At 40.8% G+C, this 26,575-nt stretch overlaps 3 protein-coding genes across 5 annotated transcripts; 2 read left to right on the top strand and 1 right to left on the bottom strand.

Annotated features, from left to right (window-relative positions):
- The first annotated feature begins 867 nt into the window (after positions 1-867).
- LOC138196566 (transgelin-like) lies at positions 868-7,350 on the top strand. The gene is made up of 5 exons (XM_069146730.1): positions 868-951; positions 4,331-4,517; positions 4,654-4,825; positions 4,976-5,078; positions 5,209-7,350. The coding sequence occupies exons 2-5, from the start codon at positions 4,338-4,340 to the stop codon at positions 5,360-5,362; spliced, it is 609 nt and encodes a 202-aa protein (XP_069002831.1). The 5' UTR covers positions 868-951; positions 4,331-4,337; the 3' UTR covers positions 5,363-7,350.
- A 6,827-nt stretch (positions 7,351-14,177) lies between these two features.
- Positions 14,178-22,213, bottom strand: pafah1b2 (platelet-activating factor acetylhydrolase 1b, catalytic subunit 2). Of its 3 annotated transcripts, none has more exons than XM_069146724.1 (7): positions 22,088-22,213; positions 21,785-21,918; positions 21,255-21,336; positions 19,389-19,478; positions 18,794-18,910; positions 18,542-18,664; positions 14,178-16,614 (listed from the first exon to the last, which is right to left on the bottom strand). In XM_069146724.1, the coding sequence occupies exons 3-7, from the start codon at positions 21,333-21,335 to the stop codon at positions 16,336-16,338; spliced, it is 690 nt and encodes a 229-aa protein (XP_069002825.1). In that variant the 5' UTR covers position 21,336; positions 21,785-21,918; positions 22,088-22,213; the 3' UTR covers positions 14,178-16,335. The 3 variants fall into 3 exon arrangements, with proteins under 3 accessions (XP_069002825.1, XP_069002827.1, XP_069002828.1); XM_069146727.1 differs by lacking the exon at positions 14,178-16,614 and adding an exon at positions 16,829-17,184; XM_069146726.1 differs by lacking the exon at positions 22,088-22,213 and having other exon boundaries at positions 21,785-21,955.
- A 1,049-nt stretch (positions 22,214-23,262) lies between these two features.
- LOC138195953 (myelin protein zero-like protein 2) lies at positions 23,263-26,293 on the top strand. The gene is made up of 4 exons (XM_069145607.1): positions 23,263-23,371; positions 24,479-24,642; positions 24,755-24,971; positions 25,142-26,293. Exons 1-4 carry the CDS (start codon positions 23,320-23,322, stop codon positions 25,183-25,185), a joined length of 477 nt encoding a protein of 158 aa, XP_069001708.1. The 5' UTR covers positions 23,263-23,319; the 3' UTR covers positions 25,186-26,293.
- The last annotated feature ends 282 nt before the right edge of the window (positions 26,294-26,575 follow it).

The following is a 26,575-nucleotide window of genomic DNA, read 5'->3' as shown; positions in this document are numbered from 1 at the left end:
TGGTCCACGTCCTGGTGTTTAGATATCAGACTCGTGTCTGGGTGTAACTGAAAATCAATTATAGGAAATCTCACAGAACTTAATTGAAACTAACGAGTCCCAGCATCTTTTAACGCCTACATTTTAATGACCGATGGGCTCAGTTGATACACACTGCCAGGCTCTCAGTGTTATCACATCTGATGTCATCGTTTCATGCCAGGTCCTGACTTGCTGACGAGGTTGGAATGCCTGTACCTGCTCTTCTGAAAACGTCAAGACAAATCAGTTCCAGTTGTCAGGATTTTAATGTTCAGCTACGAGGAAATACATTTAGTTTTATTCTTCTCTTTACTCTTTGTTGAATCTTGACGTGAAACTGAACAGAGAGGAGGGGAATCACATTCCACAGCTGCCTGCTGTCTGTTTCAGTTTCAGGCAGAATTGAAAGACCACAAACACCCTCAGTTTGAATTAAGGCAATAAATAATCTCCCTCCATGTGCTTTTCTGCTCTCTAATTACTGTAACTCCCTTCCTGTGCTCCCTCAAACTTTACTGTTCTCCAGGATTTTATCATCCCTGCCTCCCTGCCTCCTAATCCCGTTTTGTTCCTCAGCGGTGGAGGGAGAAATTTGGAGAATTCTTTTTAGTGACCACACCAAACTCTCAAATCACATGCCCCGTTTTTCCTTCCCGTCCTTCTCCTAAATAAGGAATTACAGTTTGAGTTGGGAAACAGAGAAAGAGCATAGGGGCGTGTCTTAGAGTGAAATAAGAGGACCTGAAGGCGTAGCTCTCTCTTACTCCCGCTTTCTGTTGAATGTGGTGAAATCATATGTCTCAGACAGGAGTGTTTGCTGTATTTATGTTGGCAGTCCTGTACTGTGTACTCTGCACTGGGTTGTAGAGGGAGAAGAAGAGCAGGAACAACACGAGAACAGCTTTATTCACCTGAAAGCTACTACACAAAGTAAGTAAGGAGGCTGGTCTCAGTTTTCTGGATTCTCACTGGCAGTCAAACGATTTCTTTGTTGCTTTGAGGAATTTGTGGTTAATTCTGTTCTGGAAATATGAAAATGCACTGCACTCTTGCTCTCGGTCTCCTTCCTCCCTGCTCGGGTTAGATCACACAGGCTGAGCGCTGAGTTAATGAGTTAATGTTTCGTTCTGTCTGTGTGGATCAGATTCCTCCTGATGGGGCTTGTAAATTCTTGTGTTCTGAAATCCTGTTTCTTATCTACCTTCTCCTCTGAACACTCCTCACATGTGCTCGCAGCGTGCGAGGCCTAACGGGTTAACGGGTTCAGCCTCTGACAAATCTCTCATCGCTCTACTAATAATATGTCATTTCCTCATTTAATATATGCTCTGAACGCCGGGGTGCTACCTGGTCCAGGAAATGGCAGTGAAACTCTGCGTTTGTCGGTCAGATTCTGTGTTGTCACATTTATGGGCCATGGTAAAGTTTTATATTAAGGTGAGTGACTTTGACTTCAGGTGGTGTCTGCTATCTCTCGTGATAAAATAGAAATAGAGAGGATAGAGGGGAAACATGTCCATAAACACTGAGGAGTCACCATGCGGTCTATTTGATCCTTTTGGGTCCATTGTGAACATGAAGGTTTTAGAAGTGAAGTGATGATGCACTTTCATGAAGCTCTTGTGCAACAGTGAGAAAGTTGACAAACATCTTGTAGCGGACATAACGAATGAATGCAAGTTATGATGTGATGTGAAAGTTGAAGAATTTGGGCGGGGTATGACACCAATGACGAATCACAAATTAAACCGTAACAACTGGAGCTGTATCTGAGTAAGATGCTGCACGTTGGGTTTGCCCAGAACAGCAGTCAGATACGAACAAGTACCACTGTGTATAGCCAAGGCAGAGGATTAATGGATAATAAGTCATTTCAATGTTCAGTGTTCTATTGTTTGAATAAATGATGATGAATATGTCACTGAAAATGAAAGATAGAGGAGCAGCTGACGAGGTTTTGATTTGGCAATTGACTTAAAACAAAGAAACACATCCTCATTCTGCAGTGCAACCATTTATAATAAACTACAAGACATGTCAATGTAAAAATATGACCTGTAAATTGCATATGAGAGCTATTTTGGTAAATGGTGACATGTGACATGAGCACTAAAGAACCTGAGACGAGGTTTATTCACAAAAGCTGTAGAGTAATTATATCATTACAGTCTATTTAGAGACATTATAGACACATTCAGTTTGATCGTGCTTTAAAAGAGGATCAGAGATAAAATACACGAACTGAAACTTTATATATCAGATATTACATCAGATAAACTTATGGTTCTAGTTTGCCATATTTAAAAATAATAACCTCAGTAACCTCGCCAGCACACGCAGCAACCATGTGTGGGGTGAGGTGTGTGTGTGTGTGGGGTTGTAGATGACTCTGTGATTACAAGGTGTTCCCAGTAACCACAAGGCCACTCCCAGTTGATTGTTTTAAGGGCAGCCCTCTATAAAAATCTTCCAAAACACACACACCTGTGCACATACTGTGCCTAAAGAGCCTGTACTATCACCATTTTATCAGCCCTGCAAACACTTGCTATGCTTGAAATGTGCAGCAGAGAGTAACGGCAGCGAGGCCTAATCTGGTGATATCCAATCACTGGTTTACATGTGTGCTTCAGGGAACAAAATGCAGGTTAGACAAAGGGTTTATCTGAGTGAGAGTGTACTCTCTGACTTCCCTCATTGTTTCATTCAGATGAGTCCTGATGTTTGCAGCTGCTGGATGTTCCCTGGGCGTGCCGGGATGCCACAGATAGAACTCCTCCGATTGAGAAAGAAACAGAGTTTGGACATTTGAATATTTGCTTCTCTCCTGTTGCTGTAACAAAATAGCTTTGGAATTACTTAGAGGACAGGGAGACGCTTATTCTCCACATGCCTATATAACCACCGTAACCTCAGACAATGAACAGAGACGACGTGATCTACATCAGCTCCAGTGTGCAGTTGTGGGAGACTGATGAATTGTCAAACTATCAACACATATTGTGTAAGACTGACAGGCCTCTGTTTTGCAACGAGTGTAATAGGTGTGCCTTTCTGCCCCGGAGGGACAAACGTACTTTATGGTACATATTAAACCCACTTTGCCTGCAAGAATAAAAGACAGACTCTTGCACAGATGCACGCATTCCTACAGTGTATCAAGTGAAAAATTATACAGTTTCCATATACTTGCAGAGCATGAACACACTATAGATTTGTAGCGTGCACATACTTGGGAAGGAAAAGAAGAAAAGTGAGAGCAGTGAGACTTTCCTATCAGTTATAAACATCTCCATATGTTATCTGGGTTACTGCAAATTCACAAGTTGTGCAACTTGGTGATTTGTAAAAGCAATAACTGCATCGCGTTGGTTAACGCTTCATATTTTCATGGTTTTACTGCTTGATGCAGTGTTTGTTTTCTCTCAGGCTGTTCCCATAGTGAGCAACAGTGTCTTGTTTTGTATAGATTCCTGTGTAAGCTACCTTTGTCAGAAAAGGAGGAAGGAAGTGACAGCTGAACGAGCAAACAGGATGCAAGGAGCGGGGCTGTTCTCCTGAAGCCAACAGGAAGCTTGCTGCATTAATAAGTGAGATAGGCTGACCATAATTACTCACAGAGAGGAGCAGGGTTGCAATTCCTTGAGACATTTAGCATTTTAATTTCTGTGGTACAAAATATCTTTGTTAGATAATTACTCTGACATTGTTGTGCACAGCTAAGCCTACAAACAAAAGATGAAGGATTACAATAAAGCTGAATGAACTTTGCTGCATTATCGGAAAGCAGACACGTGTACATACTTCTTACTTTTTATTTTCTTGTTTTTCTATTTATCAAGTCTACCTTAAAACGGATGGCAGATTTTGTTGCTGTTGGGCAGTTTCTTGTAAATATGCTAATCTTAGCAGACCAGCTCCTGATTGTAGCTTCACATTCAGGAATCAATGTCTCTTCTAACTCTCCACCAGGATCCAAAACATTATTCTGACCAAAATTGAAAGATTAAAAGAGCAGCTGGAAGAAGTGCACAGTTTAAAAAAAAAAAAAAAGCTAATAAGTTCTCACAAATAACAGAATACACAATAGAAACACAGTCAAACACACAACAGGAAGAAAATGATAAAAAATCTGATTTGCTCCGACTGCAGGCCATGAGTGTGGGTGTGAGCAGGGCAGGGATTTGTATCTTACATCGATTAAAATTCACTTACATCTATTAAATATTCACACTGAAGAGGACACAATGCACTGCCAGGGAGTAACGTTTGCTCAACTACCATCTACCACTAACTGTCCCCCCACCAGGATCAACATGGCAAATAGAGGTCCTGCGTACGGTCTGAGCCGCGAGGTTCAGAGTAAGATCGATAAGAAGTACGACCCGGAACTGGAGGAGAGGCTGGTGGAGTGGATCCTCGCCCAGTGTGGCTCTGGATTTGGTCGGCCCGAGCCAGACAAGACCGGGTTCCAAAACTGGCTCAAGGATGGATGTGTAAGTGTTGTGCTTTGCATGTGTGTGTAAATACCTCTATAGAGCATTGTAATTCACAATGTGCAGTGTATTTAGAGGGATCTGCTCACTGTGTGTGTGTGTGTGTGTGTGTGTGTGTGTGTGTGTGTGTGTCTAGGTTCTGTGTGAGCTCATCAACAGTCTGCACGGAGACACCAAGCCAATCAAGAACATCAAGAACTCTGGCATGGCGTTCAAGCAGATGGAGCAAATCTCCATGTTCCTCAAAGCTGCCGAAAACTATGGCATCAGCAAGACGGACATGTTCCAGACTGTAGACCTGTTTGAAGGTGAGCTCATCTGTATTGTAACAATGGAGCCGAGTTGAATGTTGTTCAGTTTCCTGCAGTATAAATGAAGCTGTATTCAGCAGTGGAGAGCACAGGTTAGCTGTCTCTTCCTTGTGTCTCTGTTCATGTGAGACTGCTGCATGTCTGCAGGCAAAGACCTGGCTGCTGTCCAGAGGACCCTAATGGCCCTGGGTAGTTTGGCTGTCACAAAGAGCGATGGCAACTACAAAGGAGACCCCAACTGGTTCCATAAGTGAGTTGGAGCATTTTTTTTTTTTTCCATTCATGTATGAACTCCACTTCTCTGTTGAAAGATGAAAAAACTAAAGAGATGTGAGGAATGAAACTGTGGACTGAGAGATATGTGTGTTTCTTGTGTGCAGAAAGTCGCAGGAGAACAGGAGAGATTTCTCGGAGGAACAGATGAACGAAGGCAGGAATGTCATCGGCCTGCAAATGGGCACAAATAGAGGAGCATCTCAAGCAGGCATGACAGGCTACGGGCGACCCAGGCAGATTATCAATAACAACCCCTGAACCCAGAGCAGTGCCTCCCCCCTCTTCCTCCCCCCTCCTCCTTCTTCTGCCCTCTGAAAGGCCAGCTTGCAAAAGGATGGCCATGAGGAAAAATGTGACCTGACTGTTTTTCAAGACTAAACTGGACCAAAACTAGGGACCAACGAGATCATGTGCACATACACACATAAATAGAAACCTTTAACTGTATAACTAAAACATTAGATATTAGTGTTTGTACTTTTACTCCACGCTCGGCTCCTTGTGAATAATATTTTTCTTAAAGGATCATTTCAGCATGTTTTAACTCGATTACATTACTGCAAACCATAAGATTTGATTGAGTTCTTCCCTTACAGACATCCAAAGGTTTCAGATCATTTCAGTACACCATAGAAATCAACCTGCAGAGACTTGCCTGAGGGGTAATCCGACACATTAATCATTTAGTTTGCTTTATTCTTTACTTTAACATCCACGTAAATGCAGCAGTACCACGCCATCAACAGCTCTTTTCAAAAACTCCTCCAGTAGGTGCATTCAAGGACAATGTCTGATGTCTTAATGGATTAAACCACCATATCCATTATTTATATTACACAGTGTGCTTGTTTGCTTTTTGTTCGTCTGCTGGTGTTGCCCCTTCTGACAACGTAGCATCAAATCTCATGTCAGGGTGTTCTTGAATGCACCATCAAGGGTAGTTTTGAAGGTGTTTCCTGCCACAACTGCAGAACAACACGGCAATGATGCAACTTCAACAGAAATGAATGATAAAGAGCAAACTGAGCAAATTACTCAGTGACAGATTACTTATCGTCTCTGCTGGATCGTTGTGTGCTTGAATGAAATTGAAAAAAATAGCAGTGTGCTGTGGTTTACAAAAATATTAAGTATAAATTTTGAATTTAATAGGTTACAATAAGCACATTCATCACTATAGTCAATATAGTGGAAGTTTAGAAAGTCAATTGCCTTGCTTAAAAGAGGTGTGCTTCAACTGCTCCATAACACAATCTGTAGTTAAAATGCTGTCAGTCAACTAATTTCCTATTAAAAATGTTGGACCGTCTGTTTTTAGAGTTTGATAGTTCATTTATAGTCACTGATGTTGAAATAAAGTTTGATATAATTTTAAAGAAGCCTCTTGTGTGATAAATAGATAATCTGAGATAGCAGTAGTCCAATTCTTGATAACCTGGTTCACAGTAAAAAAGATAAACCAGTGTTCCTGGCATCTCGAAACAAGTCAACGTTGCTGCAGGTGACCAGATTACCATGTACTGTGCTCCAAACAGAGATCAGCAGATGTAATAAAGTATACAAAAAGAGAAAGAAAGAAACTCCCCAAAGGCAGGAGGAGAGGAAATAATGGGAGGGATAGTGGCTGGATTTTCCCTGGGTGGATGGAACAAGAGAAACCAGGGGATTCAGAGGAGGACTATCACTGTCTCCTGCCAAGATTTTGTTTATACTGCATTTATACTTGAGTACATATCTAAGCTGTTCAGCACGAACTGACAGAAAAAGGCCAGAGATGAAGAAGAAAAGCAGAAAACAAGAAACGGTGAAAACACGGGTTTGTTGAGAGAACGAGATTATGAAGACAAAAACAGGAAGAAGTGTGACTTTTAACTGAAAAAGAAATGTGTAGATGGAGGCGCAGGAGATTAAGGTGGCTGGGTTCAGAAGGAGTATCGGTCAAGACAGGATGACTTCAGAAAAAGCAGTGAGCATTTCCAAAATAGGAGTGATCACAGCAGAGGGAGGGTTAAAGAAAGACTTCCCTTTCCCCTTCCTTCTTACTCTCAATCTGTTAACAGGAAACTGAGAGCACTGACACAAAGGGGTGAATTACTATATTATAAAGTCATGAGAAACCAGTATAGATGTGGAATATACATGTGGAAACAAAACAGTAAATAGGCTCTTTGTCCAAGGGGTGACGTATTCTTATGTTTTGTTGCTTTTATTTTCTGTTATTTTCACAATAAAAGTGTTAGAAATCAGCTCCTCTTTTGTGCTTGATCACAGCGCACTCAAACTCATATTAAATAGTTCATTAAGACTTTTTGCAGCACCTACTTCCCTCTAATGGAGTCATTTGCTCTTGATAATGACCTCAATATTAAAACTCGCTCTACTGTTGATGAAGCTGCTGTGTCTCCGCGGGACGGCAGCTGTTATCTCAGCTGACGCTCCGATAATTATAAAGGCCAAAAACTGTTTATTATTTCGACGCTAATATTTATTTCAACACTAGCAGACTGGTGTGCTCTGACATGAGTGAACTCCAAAGTCTCACACTGTTCAACACATCTGCCCAAGTTTATCTCAGAGGTCCATTAATATAACGTGCCAGCTTTTGTGTCCCTGCAGGACATTTTTATACTGGATTTTTTTTTTGTGTGTGTTTCTAACAACAGCAAACATAACTCCCAAACTGTTAACTGTCAGGCCAAGAAACAAAGGTCTCATCAGAGGAGATCCAAAACAGGCCAGACTACATTAAAGAAACAGAACAAATCTGAATAGATTTATTTGTTTAAATTTATATTTTTGAATTGTTTTTTTTTGTTGTTGCTTTTAATAATTACGGTTTACTGTTATATAATTAAGCACTTTGTTACACTGGAGGATCATATTAAGAAAACAAGATGGATTATTAAAGGCTTCACCATTCTCTCCATAATATGTAATCTATTCTATACTTTTGAACATTTTATTCATATTTTCGGAATTATCATCAGATAATTAAAAAAAAAAAAATGGATTGGGGTAAAATCTGTAACAAAAGCCTATTCATCATTTCAGCTCTTAAAATGTTAGAAATCTCTCATCTATGAAGCAATAACAGTTCTCCCTTTATCATTTACTGATGCAGTAAGGTTACAAGCTGAAGCATATGGAATTTACCCCTCAACTTTGCTATCAATTTAAATTTTCTATGAAATAATTACAGCCTGATATCAAAATTAGCCAAAATGTGTGATACACACATTGTTCCACTAGAAGAGACTGTGTCACGTTTTGCCCTGCCTAGGCGTGAAAAGTAAGGGGCTGTAAGTTTCGACACTAAAAACCATCAAGTTAGGTCTAAGAAAAGATAAGGGATTGGGTCACAGAAGTTACTTAATGTGCTTTACGCAAGTTCAGTACATTACGTTATGCAAGTAGCTTATTTAGGTTAAAAGAAATCCACGTTGACTTTTGCTTGCTTACAAACTTGAACACAGTGTCCCGGGTTTAAAGTGCTGTACTTGCTCCATCCAACCACACCAGACGTCCTTCTGGTCATGTTAAAGGGCTGGTCATGCATGCGTCTACTTTTCATGCCTAGGCGGGGCAAAATGTAACACTGACACAGTATACTCTAGTGGACTGATGGGTCTATTACGTGTTTTAGCGTGATACTAAGCTGATCAAAGACTGATTCATTGAGAATTGATTGTTTTTGTAAATCTAATTAAAATGGTGCCTTGAAAAATTCCCAAAGTTAAGTTCTGTGACTACTGCGAGCAGAAACAGTGCTTAGGGCAGCAGAAGCAGATATTGAAACAGGCTTGTAACTGGATCTGTGTGGATAAACCCAAGAGATGAAAACCACAGCTCCCCTCTTTTTCTATGTAACTATCCCTGAGCGAGGTACATCGCTCAATAAAGTGCTGCAGTGCAGCTAAACACAGTGGTTGTACAACTTTACTTCCAGGAAGGTGCTTGTGTAACAATTTAAATGTGTACAGAAAGGAATGTGCTCAAAGAGAAAACACAGTGTGACATGTGACTGAGGTTTAGTTTTCAGGTAGAAGTGATAACTCATTGTAATCCCTTCTGACCTGCCGGCGTGAAAGGCAGCTGAAATTAATGAAACTGAAAATCCCATTTGTCACATTTCAATTATTCACCAAACAAAGTAAAACAAACATGCCACCCAATCGTACCTCTTGTTTTATCCTTATCCCAGTATTCTCCTTAGCCTATGTGAAGCACAGCAGTGGCACCCAGCCCTTTTTGACACCGGAGCTTTTTTTCTTCTTCATTCCTTCAAGGTTTTAATGAACGCGTGGAAACACCAACACATCACTGGTCTCACTGTAGCGGAATGTACTCTGCTGCCATACAGGGGCATAACAGCCTTGAAGTGAGAGAAGTGACCTTTTGACTGGAGAGATGCCAGTTTCAATCCTTACACTGCCTGTGAAAATGTGAATGGTCAAGCTGATTAAACAACTCCTCCTCCTTCACTGGCTGCCCCTGTGCTGTCGAGCAAGGCATATGACAGTATGGGATGGAGTCCTCACTGCTCCGGCAGCTGTTCATTTAAAAAACAAAAAACAATCAAGAACATTTATTTTCAGCTGTGTCTCAAAAGAAAGGACACAACATATAGATACCGTGTAGGAACATAAAGACCCCCTGATGTGTAACTTCTGTATAACATCCATACAAAGTTTGAAAACTTAAAGGCCCAAATTTGAAACAATCAGGCTGAACTAAAGTCCTCCATGGTCCAGTCCTCAAGACCCAAGTAAATGAAATAAGCTTTCAGTCTGATTATCAGGCTGGAACTAATACCACAGTTAGTTAAGCCAGTAAGGCAGGACACTGAGTGACGCAGTGGAAAAAGTTGTCGCACACCACTGCAGTCCACAGACTTCAGTCGCTGACTGTGGGGCTTCTGGCTCGGTTAAAGTGAAGCTAGTGAAGGATTACGTCCTTGTAGCTGCACTAGTGACTTTTACTGTCTCACACAGTCTCATTCATACACCCTCCACAGGCATATACAGATTGCAGCTTTAACAGCATGCTATAACTTTCTCAGCAAAAAAAAAAAAAAAAAAAAGTCCAGTAGTCTGTGTTGTAAAAAGCGGTGGAAAATAGATGGAAGAATGGATGGATCTGGGTCAAGAATGAACTTTCCATTTTTTTAAGCCAACATGGTTGAGAAGTGCTTTAAAGAGCAACCGGCCAAACTCTCACGTGGCATCATTAAAGGCTCCAGAACAGCTAGTTGTGGATATCATAGAGACAATGTTTCGGTAAATGTCATATTTTGCTTAAAAATGTATTCTTGGCCAGCCACGACCTGGAGGATGAGAAGCAGGGTTTGGAACCGAAGGATCACCGATTTCATTATTTTTACCGGCAAATCGTTGAGCGCTACAGCCTGCCTACTGCTCTGTGTGTATGTATGTATGTAAGTGTGTATGTGCACTGCGTAAGGATGGGTACAATGCAGAGGTTAAATTATTTTGTGTTCCTGTGTGTAAAAAAACATATCGTACGTAACAATAAGGAAAATAAAGGGATTTTTCTTCATTATAAAAATGGCAGAAGTTTTATTTGACATGGTGTGGATGCAAAATATTTGAAATAAATAGAACCAGAATGTCCTTATATGGGTTAAAAATACAGACTTTTGTATTCTAAAAAGTTCTACTCTACTTTTCTCTTGGAACAAAACTTCACCAAACCAAACCGGAGTCCAGAATTTCAGCTTTCCCTTGACCAACACGTTTTCCCAATAGCACATCGGTAACATTATTACAGACATCGTTTGCAGATTTGGTTTTCCTTCAAATCAGGATGCGTCTCTATTTTGGGGAAACCATGAATTCACACTATTTATATGTTGACAACAATAATTGGTCTTATAATAGATGGCTTGCCATAAATTAGAGGGAATTAAATCTTAATGTGCTTTGTGGGTGAGTTTGGTTTGTACACAATGTCAGGAAGAGGAGAGAGAGGTTATAAATGGCGTCCTCCTTGTGAATGTGAAGGAGTCGTCAAAACCCATAATGGCTTTGTGGCAATTTGAAACCTGTTCTACAGTGAGTGCAACAGACAAAATGGAACTTGTCCTCCAGAGAATTTGGCCGTAAACTACATTCAAACACGAAAAAAATCCAGCTTCCTACTCCATGAGAAAAGGTTACAGGCATTGATTGACAGCAAAAGCAACATTAGGCTGCTTGGTATTGTGTGCAGCAGGGTGATGTCAGTCAGAGGTCATGACGTGACCACAGTGACTGAATGATTAAGCATGCATGTCTGATCACATATGACAGATATGGCCTCCAGGTTGAGGTAAACTGAACTGTGTGCATGAATGACTCATGTAGTTGGTCGGAAACCACAGTGGAAGGTGCTGTGGTTTGACTCAAAGTGACGTTTGCTCTTCGTGTGGTGGCATCGACTGATGAGACAGTGAAAAGGCAGGTCGCAGGAGTATCAGGTGAGAATGGTGGGTAATGTGAGTCCGGACGGAGGTGTGCGCCCCCCCGCTGCTGGTTTGAGGCCAAATATTGAGGTTTGAAAGGTGAACCATCAATTCAAACCCCAGGAGGGCAAGACAAAGCTGTCCAGGCCGAGGGGCAAGTTGAAAGCTCAGAGCGTGCACTTAAATATTCATTTGAATCTTTGCCGCCTTGGTTAAACCATTTTTAAGATTTTTCTTGTGACCTGCCAACACCCACCCATTCAGTACTTTGCTGTGAGAAGCTGCAGTTTATCACCTAATCGACGGATCACGACAGTCTCGCTCCTCATTGTCTGACACTACGAAGGTGTAAAGTGCTTTTTGCACAGGGAGAGTGGGAGTGATGTGGCCTTATCTGGCTGATACAGGTGACTCTATCTGGCAGAAGTACAATTCAAACCAATCCCGCCGTCTTCGAGTGACAACAAATCAAGATTTCTGATGTAAACACTTTCTCTGCTGCAAAACGCATTGAAACAGTGTTTCCTGGACTGTCGTTCGTGTCCCGTTTGTGGCAAATGAGGCACCACCTGGTGGCACACAAGAGCATTGCCAAACATGTGCACTCCACACAAGACCACGAAATTGTCGTTTTAACAGTTATAACAGATCACGTCACAATAATGTCAATAAAATGTGCCTGCACTTAGTCACGCAGAGTGGCGTCACATCACATCTCCAACGTAGCATTATGCGAACATTATCTTGATGCAGTCGGACTCCTCGTTCTTTGATTTTAGCGAACGGAATGGGTGAAATGTTATTGAGCCTCTGAATGGCGCCACATCTGGCCAGAGCTGGGAATGCATTGTTTGATTTTGAAACAGAGGCTTGATGTTGTTGTTATTTAGCCTTTCTGGGGCTATTGCATGATTCAATCAGGGAATTTCATTTAATGAAATAAATGGTTGGTATCTGCGATGGGAAGTGGTCCACAGGGAATTTGGTTTTCTGCATCATGGTACCTCATATGAAAAGTTTAAGAACCGCCACATGAAAACAACCACTAAATACCTTTTTAGGTGGTTTTCTAAACCGCTTTTATCAAAACAACAGCTTCTGCATTTCATTTCCTCTGAAATTATACAATCATATTGTGAAGTTGGGACATGTGACGGATTGACTTTAAGATAACCTCACTAAAGGTCACAGCACATGACACCGGCACAAACACGCAGCAGAAACAATGACCTTTGAGAGCCATTATTGACACTGTTTTGTTTTGTTTTCCAATATTTCTTCCACTTTGGACTCGTTGCTTAATACCTTGTGTCATTGCTTAAATGATAAATGAATAAGCATGTTGGTATTTCTTCTTTGTGCTCTGTGTAAAACCTATACTGTGTGGAGCAGATACAATATAGGTCTAATACCCGGAAGCATGTTGTAACCACGGTGCCATTTATCACACTTGACATCATATTACAAACACTGACCTAACAGGGTTGTACAGAACACAACGCATCATATATTTAATCAGAACTGTGTTTTTTTTTTTTTTTTTTTATTGCCTTCTCTGTAAATATAGTTGGCTCGGCTGCTACAGATTGCCTTTATTAAATAGGTCAGTAGAGCAGGAACAGCACACACAGACAGCCAGAAGTAGATTTTATCAGGGTGTAGCTAACTTGCTGGTGACGCCTCCGTCTCTGTGAATTCCTGCTGGGATTAGAAAGTTATCATTTCCCATTTTTAAACGGCGTGTTGATAGAAGCGGTGGTCAAATATTTATCTAGAGTCTACATGGCCACATTAACAACATATAACAACATTAAGGGGATAATTAGATTGAGCAGCCTGTGGACATGGTATGAATGTGCTCCTTTCCCCATGTTTTACTTGTTACAGTTCACAAACGGTCCACAAAAATGGAAACGCTTGTAAAAACAAAAGCTTTAACTCCTCAATCATTCCGGTGTCAGAAACATCAAGTCATAATGGAAATCCAGCACACATGACGTCAGACATTTACTTTTCATTGTTTAGAATTGAATGTGCTGACAGTACTTAAGACTTCACATTCAGCCTGCAGTGAAGGCCTCCAGATGGAGGAATTATTCGAGCTCTCAGCAGGGAAAAGTTGTGGGTCACAGTTTAATGAGAAACATCAAAACTAAGCAAATGGTTTTTAAACTGGGCATTTAGGAGTCTGTATTTCCTCTAAGTGCCGTTGAATTATTACAACATTAGAGAGAGAAACGTGGTGAAAGAACATTAAGCAATAAAAAAAATCTCTGTTCAGTTCGCTGATGAAATGCCTCCCTCTGTTGGTGAAGGCGTAACACTAACACACACAGCTGTGGAAACATCAGAAACGAGAGTATTTTTTACAACCGGATAGTTGAGTGTTTCGGGTGCACACTACATGGGCTGAAATGCAAACAGCAGTAACCCCCCCCCCCCCCCACCAGTTTAATTCTGGGTCAAATGGACCTTCACTGCACGCCTGTCCCCCATATTCCCTGTCTGTCTGCACTGTGCAAAAATAAAATCTTATCAAAGAAAACAAAGCTCTCACATGATAACTCAGATCATTGGCTAATGACTAGAAACAGAAAACACATGATTAGATCCTTGTTTTTTTATTTTTATTGGAATGCTTTATCTCAATTACATGACAATGAGCCAAGACAGTGCAAATACTGTATCACAGCAAACACAGACTCCCACAATCCCCCTTCCCCCCCACCCACACACACACACACACACACACACACACACACCGCTTCAAACATCATCTTCTCAAACTTCATGTCTTATATATACAACTGGCTTCACTTCTAGACACTCGCACGTCCAACCTCCACAGTCCAGCACCACACACTGTGCACAACCGTCCTCATGAACACTTAAGGCACACACACATACACTATTCATATTTAACATATCGCGCAAATGTGCAGAGCTTAAGACAGCAGTAACGTCGGGTAGCTCGACGCTCCACACGAGACTCTCGGCCACAGAACAGCAAAAGCTCACAGACAAATTGTGTTTTTTTTTCTTTACATGACCTGTGATTGCGTTCTAGCATTCAGCGTGATAATATTCAGCATAGCTGTGTTCAGTAGAGCTTAACCACGTGGCTACGATTTCGTCCTAAAAATATTCAGTAACTAGGATCGAGGGCGGCAGGGCTGGGTGAGAAGTCGACTACAAATACAAGAGGGTTTGAAATTAAAGAGGCGGCCAAATAAAGCAGTGCTTCTAAGAGAAAATACAGTATATAAAGGAGGGAGAGGGAGAGAGAGCCTGTGCCAAAGTTTGAGAGTCTGATTACAGGTATTTGGAAGCAGATAGAAACTCTGGCATGTCCCACATCATTCTGTACTCATAAGCACTGATTCATGATATGGTTAACACTGCAAGAAGAAAGCAGGAGGACTCTTTTTTCTTAGTCTGAAAAGCTGGCAGGACCTAGTTCGACAAATGTGTAACCTGCTTATTTGAAGTTGTCACTTGATTATTTTGGACCTAAAATGTTAAGCGGCATGGTTGGATGTGTTTCTGGAAGACCTTGACATTATCAGAAAAGTAGATTCAGCAGCATAACATCACTAATAGATAGAAATACATGCTACTGACTGACAGTGCCATTTAATACTGGAGGCTTTCTACAACATAGTCTTAAAACAGGCATGCAGCAACTTCCGGTTTGAGCTGAACACTTGAGTGACACAGGAGTCAGAGGTGGGATCTACTGTGTGTGTGTGTGTGTGTGTGTGTGTGTGTGTGTGTTGGGGGGGAGGGGGGTGGGCATGCCAGATACACAATCTATTATTGAAAAGCTAGTCACACAGAGTTCAAAAGTAAACATTTGTTGGACTAAGTGCTCCTCGTTTGGCTGAGTTTATGATTAAGTACAAAAAAAAATAAAACTACTGAGCCGACAAACCTGTCATTGTAAATGTGTGAAAACGATTTCATATGCAGGTTTACGCATCAAGCTAAATAATCTATCTGTGAGTTATTTGTACATATAATATAGTGTGCTGCTCAGGAGTCGATCCCAAAACATGCCACACTGATTCGTAACGTTTTACATTAGATTCTTTCATTTTTGGATGATTTTTGGAGAAGATCTTTAGAGAAGCCCGAGGAGGTGCTTCTAGTTCATTAAATTATCTTGTGATGTTAAATGTATTCGTGACACCTTGAGGGATGGTACTGAGCTGGAAACCTCTGCTCTTTGATGTCAGACTCACAACATTGTTAGATAAAGTTCTGCACACTGTGGGTCTGCTGTGCACTGGACTTCTTGTGTATATTATTAAGAGGCTGCGCAGCTAACTGTTTTATGGGCATGAAAACATGGAGGAAGAAATTAAATGGTGTTTTTTTTTCTCTGCGGTACAGGCGGCAGAGGGAAACACTGGTTTTATCCACGGGCCGAGATTAATCTGTATGAGTGCCACTGCAGTCCCACATGAGCTCAGTGTATCTGTCTGTGATTCAGAGGAGTGTGACCTTGGTGGATCCTTGTTGCAACAGAGCTTACTACTGCAATCACAGTGTCTACGTCTGTAGTGAGGGTCTCTCTCCCTCTTCGGCACCTCTCCGCACCCACCCCTCCGATCATGAATGTTGATCCCACACCCCGCGAGGGCCCACTCGCATCAGGGTACCTCGTCCCCCTGAGAGTGAGCCCTTCCTCCTCCGGGTACCAGTGGCATGTCTCCCCCACAGCGGCGGGTGAGGCATGCCTCTGGATAAATGTGCGTGGTGGCCACAGCCCTCAAACCAGTGACGCCCGTCTCTCCTCCGGAATCTCCTCCAGCATCTGCAGCAGCAGGTCGCTGAGGGGCTTGGCCATGGCGCGGTAACCCGTCGGCGTCAGGTGGAGGAAGTCAAACATGTCCTGTGGGCTGATGCTTCCGTCTGAGTGGACGAACCCCCCGCTCACGTCCAAGAACTGAGCCCGGCCCAATCGGGGCAGCCAGGAGCGCAGGAGGCCGTTAACAGCAGCGTTCTTCTCTCTCAGCGGGTTGGGACGTTCCCCTCGAGGCAACAAACCCTGAGGTCCACAAAAATAGTTTGGACTCAAATATGAGGATTAATATGTTTTGGGGATTTAGGGATTATAGTTGAGCTGTCACGACCATTCAATTTTTGTTGACAATTGTCATACAAATATTTGTGATAAACAATTTAATTGTCTCCTTCTGTTCATTTTATGCCGATTAAAGTATAAGCCTACTCGGAGTTTAATAATACACATACAAATGATAGGGAATAAGAGCCATTTATTTGGCATTGAAACATATAAATACCGCCTTTGACTGCTGTGTTTTTGGCTGCAAATCCAACAAATCGAATTAAAACAAATGTGCCCACGGTGGTGCTGTAATGCAACTAAATTCATAAGGTGAATGTCAAAAGATTCTCGTTGAATTGCAGTCCAGTCAAATATCAGAAGTTAAAACAGTTGGTGGCGCTTATTGTCCACTCGTGTGCAACTAAACCAACACAGAAGAATTGGGCACAATGAAATGATGTCATTAGAAGAGTGCCAGCGAGGAAATGGTTGTGGAAATGTGTTTTCCGTTTCATCCAGATGTTTTTAAACAGATAAATGGAAGAAATTCTAACAATTGTAAAAAATGGAGGAGAGGAGAGAAGAGAAAAAAATATGAATATTTTGCTCTACAGAAGCATCATATCCAGCTCTATTCACAGACCTTGTAGATGTAAACAATGACGCAAGCAATGGTGATCATGTATTTGCCAAAGAAAAAAACAGTCCTACACCTCCCTTGTAACGCTACAGCAAACACGCTCATTAGATAGGAATACACAAGGAAACGCATTTCAGTGATATAACCAGAACCTGGAAGATCCATCTTGACACAAAGACAGCAGGTATTCAACTGTTTTCTTCTTCCTGCAGGCGGGCCTTACTATGCTGAGGGCCACCGTGATGTATGAAAACTGTCAATCTCAAAGACAACTCATAGATCCCCTGACAGAGATTTTGGCATTTCATATTATTTGGAGAGAATTCCCTCAAAGAAACATCATGACTGCAAAGTTATTTAATCATTTAAAAATGGCCGAACCTTTAATTTAATCAACCCTGTTTGATAACTGGAAGAATGAAAGACAGCGAGCTAACACCAGGTGGATGTAAACGGTCACCCAGAGTAAATCATATAAATTATAAGTTAAACAAGTGAGTGGATGCAGTGTTTTTAAAGGGGAGCAACTAGAAACACCATTTTTGAATGTGTTTGTTGGAGGAACAGGCTTTTTGGATCCTTGTAGTATTTGCGTTAAATTATTTTACAGCATAAGTGAGGTCAACAATTGTGGTAAAGATTATACTTTTATTATGTGCAATAAAAATATAATAATAAATCTGGAGACACCTCACATGTAAGATAGACAGACTTTTCCCCTGCTTATTACCGAGTACACGTATGTACTCCGGCCTCAGCACCACTACTGGTACCAGCAGACAGGCGCTTTGCAAGTGCACAAAAACTTTTCAAACAAGCAATTTCCTTCCCCCCCCCGCACACCTGACCTCTGCTGTTACAACTTCAACCCAGGAGAACCACTGCCTCGTATTTTAACAGGCCTACGAGTGTTACATTCAGGTGTATTTTATGTTACCACAGATTTATTTTGAGCTGCGTGTTCACACTGGGAAGCTGGTGACTTATGTTTAACATTCATATCTCTGCAGGTTTTATTGTGACATAAATTGATAAATCACAGTCATGTTTTTTGGTAAGATGATTCTGATAATGGTGCCGTGTTGACTTTAACGACCTTCCTTAAAGTGTTTTAGTGTTTCACCAGGTCTTGAATGAAGTAATGTCTGATTAATAATTTTATATAAGTGAAATGCATCAAAAACTAGCTCAAGTTAAATTATCAGTCAACCAACACGTTGGAATAAACCAGGAGCAACAAAAGAGGAGACATAGGACTTAACTCACCAGTGCAACTATCTTTGCCTTGGGGAGGCGGGAGGTGAGCAGCTGTGCAATGGCCAGAATTCCTCCAGCAACCTGCTCTGCTGTGTGTTCATAATTGTTGGTTCCTACCCACAACACCACCACCTGGACAAGAGAGCAGACAGGAACTTTAATCCCTTTGACTGAATGCAGTCTATTCTGTGTGCAAGATGTGAAAGTGTGTATACATGAATTTGTTCTGAGCTGCCTTCCTGTGCGGCAGGCTCGTCTCACCTTGGGACGGATGTTCTCCAGCTCTCCATTCTGCAGCCTCCACATAACGTTACAGGTGGTGTCGCCTCCGATACCGAAGTTGAGTGCATGAAGAGGAGAGAACATCTCCCTCCAGACCTGTGGACAGAAAACCACAAGTCTGCCTTTAACATGAGCTTTCTCCGGAGCTTAGACTCTACTGATGCTGATCACGAACAAGAGACATTACACGTGTATATATATATCACCAATATGACACCAGTGGTGGGGCAATAAACATAGGTACACATCAAACTAGTATTAAACCTTTGTGCACCAATTAAAAATATCTCACAAATATTTTCTCATGTTGCAACACCGCAAAGGTTTTTTTTGTCATGCTGATGACATCATTGTGGGTTTAAATACATACAGAAGGGGACATCTCCATTTCTTTGTTTTCAAATTTAGTGCAATTTTCCTGTGTGATTCCCTCATTCTATTATCACCTACATTGTGACTGAGAGACTGTATAGCCAATCTGGGTGCACGCAGTATTATCTGAGATGATATCTTAGTTGTTTAACAAAGTTGTTTATATATTTTACTTCCAGGAAACTTAAATATCTCGCCTCACCTCGTACTGCTGCATTAGTTGTACCATTGAATCCCCAACAAAAAGCACATCTGGTTCACCATCCTTGCACTCCTGTACAAATCTTGTGTGCTGCAAGAAAAAGAAAAAAAACAAGAGAGCAGGTGATGTAGTGCTTGACTGTGACAGACATTTACAATTCATTCAAACAATAAGCCTGGATGAGCTGCATGTCAGGCCCTTAAATCTGAGGTAACACCTTTTGCGTTATGACATTGGTAACGCTGAGCAGCAGGATAATACTCCTGAGCCATCAAAGTCAGAGAAAATCCTTCAAGTCCATATCAGTCCAGACATGTCTGGTGACCCATCTGATATAGAGGTTGGAGTAAAGCAGACTGGCTCAGTCTAATCACCTTTGGAGGATTAACCTTCCAGAGACCAACCAGGATGCCACAAAACAAACAAACAAAAAGTCCTGCAAATGATTACAACTTAGAAGAACGTGATTTTATTTTCTTCAAATTAAAGTCACAACCCCTAACTAATATAATAATGACCATCCACCTTTCCATTTACTCTGTATTAGTCACTAATGTTATTGACAATATCATCAAAACATCAACTGAAAGACAAACATCTCTTCAACATAATTGGCTTCAAAGCAAAGCAAAGTCATTTACCTCACTGGTAAGAGGCAAATGTCAGATTTTATAAAATGTAGAATAAAAAGAAGCAGATGAACAAATCTCAGAATAAAATCACTGAATCTAGGGAGGGTTTTGTTTTTATTTGATTTGATTTTATACACTTTATTAATCCCCGAGGGGAAATTTCTTCACTACAGCAAGGGGGCTCTCAGGGGGGAGATGCTGCAGCAGGCTGCCACTAGCGCGGCGCCAGGTAACCTGACCTGAGGTGCATGTTTTTGGATGATGGGAGGAAGCCGGAGAACCTGGAGAGAACCCACGCAAGCACAGGGAGAACATGCAAACTCCGCACAGAAAGGCCCAGGACCGGATTCGAACCCGGAACCTTCTTTGCTGTGAGGTGACAGTGCTAACCACTGCACCACCGTGCCACCGTGATATTAATGTAAAGTCAATGTAAATGTAAAGAATGAGACCGTGTGACAACTGATAGTAAAAGCATGCAAAATGTATAATTTCCCACCAAGCCCTGCCCAGGTGCAGGCCAACACTGCTCCAGGGCTAATACAATATTTCATCTGAGGTGCAATATACAGTGAGAGCAGCTCCATCAAATCGTAATCTTTCCCTTTAAACTCCTCACACCGTTTCATTTTAATAAATGGTCAAATAGCTCAACAAAAACCAAAGATTAGAGGAAAAGTCCAAAAAAATGAAAACAGATTTATGCATCATAACTTTGATTTTTCTTTCCTCCTCTCCCTGTAATCATCTGACGACACGCAGACTTGTCTGCTGACCCCGTTTATAAAACTGGATATTAAGTAGTTCAAACCAGCCCCATCACCGGCAGCTACCGAAGCAACATTGATGCTTTACTGTTAATAATCTAATAATGACATATCTCCTAAAATATCAGTCAGAGGGGGAAAAAAAAGTATAGTTTTACTTTGATATTTGTACTACAGTTTGCTGCTAATCAGTACTTATACTTAAACAGGCTTTTTCAACTAGCACTCTTACTTGTAATGGAGTATTTTTACATTGCTGTGTTGGTAGTTTTACTTCAATAAAGGATCTGAATACTTTGTGCACCGCTGCCCAAGAATAGATCAGCCCTTTGAAAAAAAAAAACAATGTAAACTGATGGTAACACACATCTGACGGTAAAGTGCATGAATCCTGCAACACACACACACACACACACACACGAAGCATACCTGACGTGACTTATAAAACACGTGGTGAACAAACACACCTGTGACATCCACCGGGCGTCTCCGTGAACATCCTCTACCGGCTGAGCCACCGCAGCTGGGTTCAGTTCATCCCCGCTCATCCTGAAGAAGATAAACACAGTTTAAATCACAAACGATACGTAGTGTTAATATATATAAGACATGACAATGAGTCTATAAGGAGAGAGATTGGTTATTGTTGGTGAAACGGCAAAATAAGAGGAAAGCAACCATTGCTTGGGATGCAGCAGCTTAACGCTTCAGGACAGACAGACAGACTTAAGACGGATGTAGGCCACTTCTTTCTCTTTCCAGGAGGGTGTTTGTTTGTTTGTTTGTAGGTGTTTGTAGATCTCGGAGCAGATCGCATTAATAACTCCGCTGAACTTACTGGATATCTGACGTTTGCTCGTTAGCCAGCCAGCCAGCTACCAGGCTGCATCTCTTGATACACGTTTGACACGCCCGTCGTTTTATATATATTTATATATATATATATTTTTTTTTTTTTTAAAGCAGAAATTACTCCGTAATTGATCAAAGAAGCTACCTGATAGGGTGTCACTTCTCGGCTCCCCGACTTCACTTCACTGCTGTCGGCTCGTCGATGCGGATGATGCTCGCTAGCAACCGTTAGCTGGCTGTGGCTAGGCGAGACAACAAAAGGTGTGTCAAGAGGACAACCTAGAGACAGAGACAGAGACAGAGACCGTTTCAGGGGGGAGAGCGACGCTGCTTCGACTGACACCACGAGCCGTAACACGGTTGGTAGGCAACCAAACAACTGGTCCCCGCAATGCATCATGGGTAGGCCGTGAGTTTGGGGAAAAACAAACAAAAACAAACTTCGTACCCGAAAACATTTGTTCCAAACAACGAAGTTATTTTGTTGTTATATGAGGAGTACGTTTCAGTGGGTGTCAGACACCGGATGGTGAAGAGAATTAACGCCTCGGTGTCAGTGTGACTTTTAGTTTTGACCCGAGATCTTTGCCGTGTTGACTGGATCTCTCGCTTCCGCTCGCGTCCCATCACCGATCCTGGCGCCGTCAGCTGACCGCAATGCATCATGGTCGCGTTAGATCAAACGCTGCATTCAAGCACCGTAGAAAATACAGGAAATGTCAGCTTCGTAGTTTCTAGCTGTTTACATTTGGTGCAAATATTGTAGGCTATGCTTTCAATTACGACCATAATAAATGGATAATTTTTTTGTTGTTGTTTTTTTGTTTTTTGTCATTCTGATTGGCACCACTGAATTAAACATTTTGTATTTAATATAAAACAAAGGTGAATCTGTCGTTTATCACAGTTCATATAAAATCTGCACAGGAGCGACCAGATCACCGTAAGACTCTAAACAGTTGAGGTTCTTACACAAAGCAGATCAGCCAACCTCCAGAAAAACCACACAACATAACATTTTAGTGTAATTATACCAATTGAACCTCATAAACACACAATTAATTTATTTTTTCAATAGGCATTCTTTTACACTCGTGGTTAGCGTTTGTGGTAACAGATTCTCTGTTGCAAATAGAATTTTTAACAATAGACCTGAGGTGGAATAAGTTTTATTATTCCTTCAGATTGAAATTATGCAGTAAAGTGAAAACTCTTATTAGTTTTGTCTTTTTTCTTGATGTGTTCATATTCCGTTGTTTTCCCAATTTCTTCTGATTAAAATCAGCTCTCGAATAATGTTCTCCTTTCTAATACATTCTCGCATTCAATGCTGAAGTGTTATACTGTCTGCTGTTGTTGTGCAGTTCAAAATATATATACATATTAATATATACTGTATAAGGGCAGATACCTCTCATATTGCCTGACGCAGTGCATAAAGGCATTTATTAATCCATCAAAACCGTCCCAGCAGGTTTTGTTTACATGAGCAGACAGGCCCAGAAAGTTCAATAGCAAGTTGTAAGGAAGCCCTTACAGGCTGAATGCAGCTCCACCCACCAGGTCCTGCAATATATATTTTCAGCACCAACATATGATCTGCAGTCAGCAGTCAATAGCTGTTGGAAATCTATCGACCACTACTTTCAGTTAGGTGTTTTGTGCAGGAGTTTTTAAAACATGTATCAGAAGATTCTGCTTTTGGTTCTCTTTGGAAGATTTTTGGTGCCTGGTGAGTTTGAACAACCTACCTCAGAAAAACACTTCACATGTATGACAGTATACAGACTCAGAGCCTGAGCTCACTGCACGAAAAGAAAACTATGTGAGCTCAATACACTTTAAAAAGATTTCTTATATTCTTATAGACTTATTAACTGCTCACAAAAAGTGTCTATTATTTTAAAAGTGTATGTAAAAAAAATGGGTTTGTTTACTACTGGAACATTTTTCATGTAAGGATATTTTATCATATATTTTTTAAATCTTAAATTTATATATGCCACTGTTATTCAATTAAATTTGTTAAACTACTTGCAGAATCTACGAGACATAAGAAGATAAGTTAAATATTTTTACTTTACATAGTAACTGTAGGATTGGATATGTGACCAATGAAATATCTTGCGATGAAGTGTTAGATCATGTGTGACTTTAGTCTTGAGCTTTCTTTTTTTTTTTCATTATAGTAAAAAGTTTTCCACTGATGACTGCATGAAGAGACACTGATTTAGTGTGCTTATCTACAAATCTTTTTAATCCTTTTGCATTTTGGTACCATGCATAAAATCTAAACATGACGCGTATCAAATGATGCGTCAGCTTGGCTTAGTTTTCATGTTAAAAAAAAAAAAAGATCCTCTCCAGGATGATTTGTGTTATTTGGAATGCACACACTGCGTCGACCCTCTGAAATCAATCGACTCATACAATCATTAACAAGTGGCAAACAGAGAGCATTAACCAAAATGTAGGTAACTAAATGTCACTATAGGCATAAAGAACTGTACTGACTGAATTCACAATTTGCAGCTACGGACAAAGAACACAAGAAATGTTGATTATTTAGCAGAGTAAATTCTAGACATACATGATGGATATAAGAAGACACTCGATGCCTTTCAAAGATTTTTTTTAAGCCAGTATGTTTCTTGTCCGTGGTTTTTAATTTCTTTTAAAATAAAATAAATTTGGGCTGTAAATGTCAAATTCATAAGGGCAGCATAAAATGGAAGATCACTCCGTCAGAGTGTGTGAGTGTGACTGTGTATGTATTAGCCTACATGTTGATCGGAGTTCTTTGACACATTTTATTTCAGTGTTGTTGTTGTTTCTGTAGGGCTGCGACAAGTCAGTGGGGTTTCCATTTTCACTGCACATGAAGTGGAAGCAGTCAACGGGACAGATGTCAATCTGAAGTGCAGGTTCACATCCTTGGCTGCTGTGTCACAATTTCTATCGATATCCTGGTCCTTTCAACCCAAGGGTGAACGCCAGCAGGCAGTGTGTTTTATGATGATCTATTCTGACAAGTTTTGACTGTGTTTTAGTGTATTTTTTAGGCATTATTTTGTAGTATAAAATCAAACTGGGAATTTTTGTGTGTGTGCTTTAGATTTTCCACTACAATAAAAGGCCATACCCTGCCACTGTAGGGCAATTTAGAAAACGTGTGGTGTGGTCAGGGGATGTCAACAACAACGACGCCTCCATCACCCTGCGGCAGGTGACCCCTGACTTTGATGGTTCCTACACCTGCAAGGTGTTGAACCCACCAGATGTACACGGCAGAGTGGGAGAGGTTATACTCAGAGTCGTCAACAAGACTTCAAGTAGGCTTCTTTTTTTTTTTTTGTACTTTCATATGTACAAAAGCTTGTGTCAGTGTGTTCTCTCTTGTGGTCTCTGAGGCAGTGGGAGGGAATTTACTGTTAAGCCAGAGCTCATTGGAGGACACAACTTAAAACAGCTGATCCCTAACTTTCTCTATTGTCATTTGCAGGTTTTGAGTGGTTCTTGACTTTGTACGATATGATGGGGGTTTGACTTGTGCTGTGTGAGTACACTTATTAAGAAAAAGGTCAAAGTTCAAGTATTATCATTAATCCAAATAGAGGCAGAAACAAAGCCATCTATAGTCTATAAAGGAGGACCTACAGTAGTAAAGCTTTAAGCACAGATATATTTTAATTCTGTCTGATCAGAGAGGCAAATTCAGTCAACAACCCCAAACACAGCCACACAGTCATTAAGAACCGTCTTCAGAGAAAAGAACAACAAGGAGTACTGCAACAGATGATGTGGCCCTCGCAGGGCGCTTTTCTCATCATTATGAGGTCAGACTGGGATTACATGAAGAGACAGAAGAGAGCCTAGATCCACAGAGGAACTGTGGCGAGTTCTCTCAAATGCTTGGAACAACCTGCCAGACATTTATCATGAGAAACTGTGCACAAGTGAACCAACAGAAGAACTAGCACTTTTTTTTACAGGCAAATATTGACCAACTACTGATTTGATTTCAGTTTTTTCTTATTACTGCACTTTCGATGAAGTTAATCCGGAAGTAAAAACGACGAATTGCTTTATATTTCCATCCTCCTATTACTTTTAGTGGTTACTTATCCTCGTGTAGACCAATGACCATAATGATGACACATGGATGAGGTCACTGTCAGGTTTCTTTCTAAATATTCTGTTGACATGAAAATGTGTTGTGTCCTTTTTATTTGCACTCCACTGAGACTGTGTTATGTGAGTGTTGTAATTACCATCACTATGTTCATTTAAACGTGGTATTTCAAATATAAGTTGGATATCTTTAGGAGAATGTTGCTTGACCAGTGGAACAAATAGGTCATCTGTTCTCAAGAGCACTTCAGCAGTGTCTGCTAACTTGAACCTGAATGGTCCAGATGTAGTGCAGTTTGTTTATTTGCTTACTTTGCGTAAACCACGTCTATTAAATCTGAAATCAGTCTGTATTTCTTTTGCTGGATGTTTTAAGGTCATTACACTATCGTGACCACTCAGGCTGCAATTCAAGTAAAGTCTAATATGTTGTTCATTTATCCTCCTGAGCAGCTCCAATGAGTTCAAGACTTATACTCAGAAAATGTATTTGTAACTTTATATGCAAATAAAAGCGTGATGTAGAAACCTAAAACCATCAGAAATTAATTAATTAATTTCCTTAAATGTCAATAGGTCATAAATCAATGATAATGCATTAGAAAAATCAACAAATTACAGTTCAAATTAATTTCACTGTCCAAGTGAAACAAATCTCATACATTTGTGGTGTTCCTTTTTAATCCTTGGCATGATTTTCATATTTGTTTTCCTGCCGGAGATAATAAATCTAAGGTAAGTAAGTCTTTTCTTTTTCAAGAGGGAACTCTTGAAGTCTTTTTGTGATGGAACCGGCAGTTAAATG

Source organism: Embiotoca jacksoni, unplaced genomic scaffold (assembly GCF_022577435.1).
Source record: "Embiotoca jacksoni isolate LCO1_2020_lvr unplaced genomic scaffold, fEmbJac1.0.p SCAF_13, whole genome shotgun sequence".
In the NCBI taxonomy this organism is placed as follows: Eukaryota; Metazoa; Chordata; class Actinopteri; family Embiotocidae; genus Embiotoca; species Embiotoca jacksoni.
This window is presented reverse-complemented; position numbering and strand designations above follow the sequence as displayed.

Coding starts and splice junctions, on each gene's coding strand:
- LOC138195953 (XM_069145607.1), top strand. CDS start 23,320: ATGTATCAGAAGATTCTGCTTTTGGTTCTCTTTGGAAGATTTTTGGTG. Junction 24,643..24,754: donor AGGGTGAACGCCAGCAGGCA/GTGTGTTTTATG, acceptor TGTGTGCTTTAG/ATTTTCCACTACAATAAAAG. Junction 24,972..25,141: donor AGTCGTCAACAAGACTTCAA/GTAGGCTTCTTT, acceptor TGTCATTTGCAG/GTTTTGAGTGGTTCTTGACT.
- pafah1b2 (XM_069146724.1), bottom strand. CDS start 21,335: ATGAGCGGGGATGAACTGAACCCAGCTGCGGTGGCTCAGCCGGTAGAG. Junction 18,665..18,793: donor TGGAGAACATCCGTCCCAAG/GTGAGACGAGCC, acceptor TCTCTTGTCCAG/GTGGTGGTGTTGTGGGTAGG. Junction 16,615..18,541: donor AGGCAAAGATAGTTGCACTG/GTGAGTTAAGTC, acceptor TGTGGACCTCAG/GGTTTGTTGCCTCGAGGGGA.
- LOC138196566 (XM_069146730.1), top strand. CDS start 4,338: ATGGCAAATAGAGGTCCTGCGTACGGTCTGAGCCGCGAGGTTCAGAGT. Junction 4,826..4,975: donor GACTGTAGACCTGTTTGAAG/GTGAGCTCATCT, acceptor GCATGTCTGCAG/GCAAAGACCTGGCTGCTGTC. Junction 5,079..5,208: donor GACCCCAACTGGTTCCATAA/GTGAGTTGGAGC, acceptor TCTTGTGTGCAG/AAAGTCGCAGGAGAACAGGA.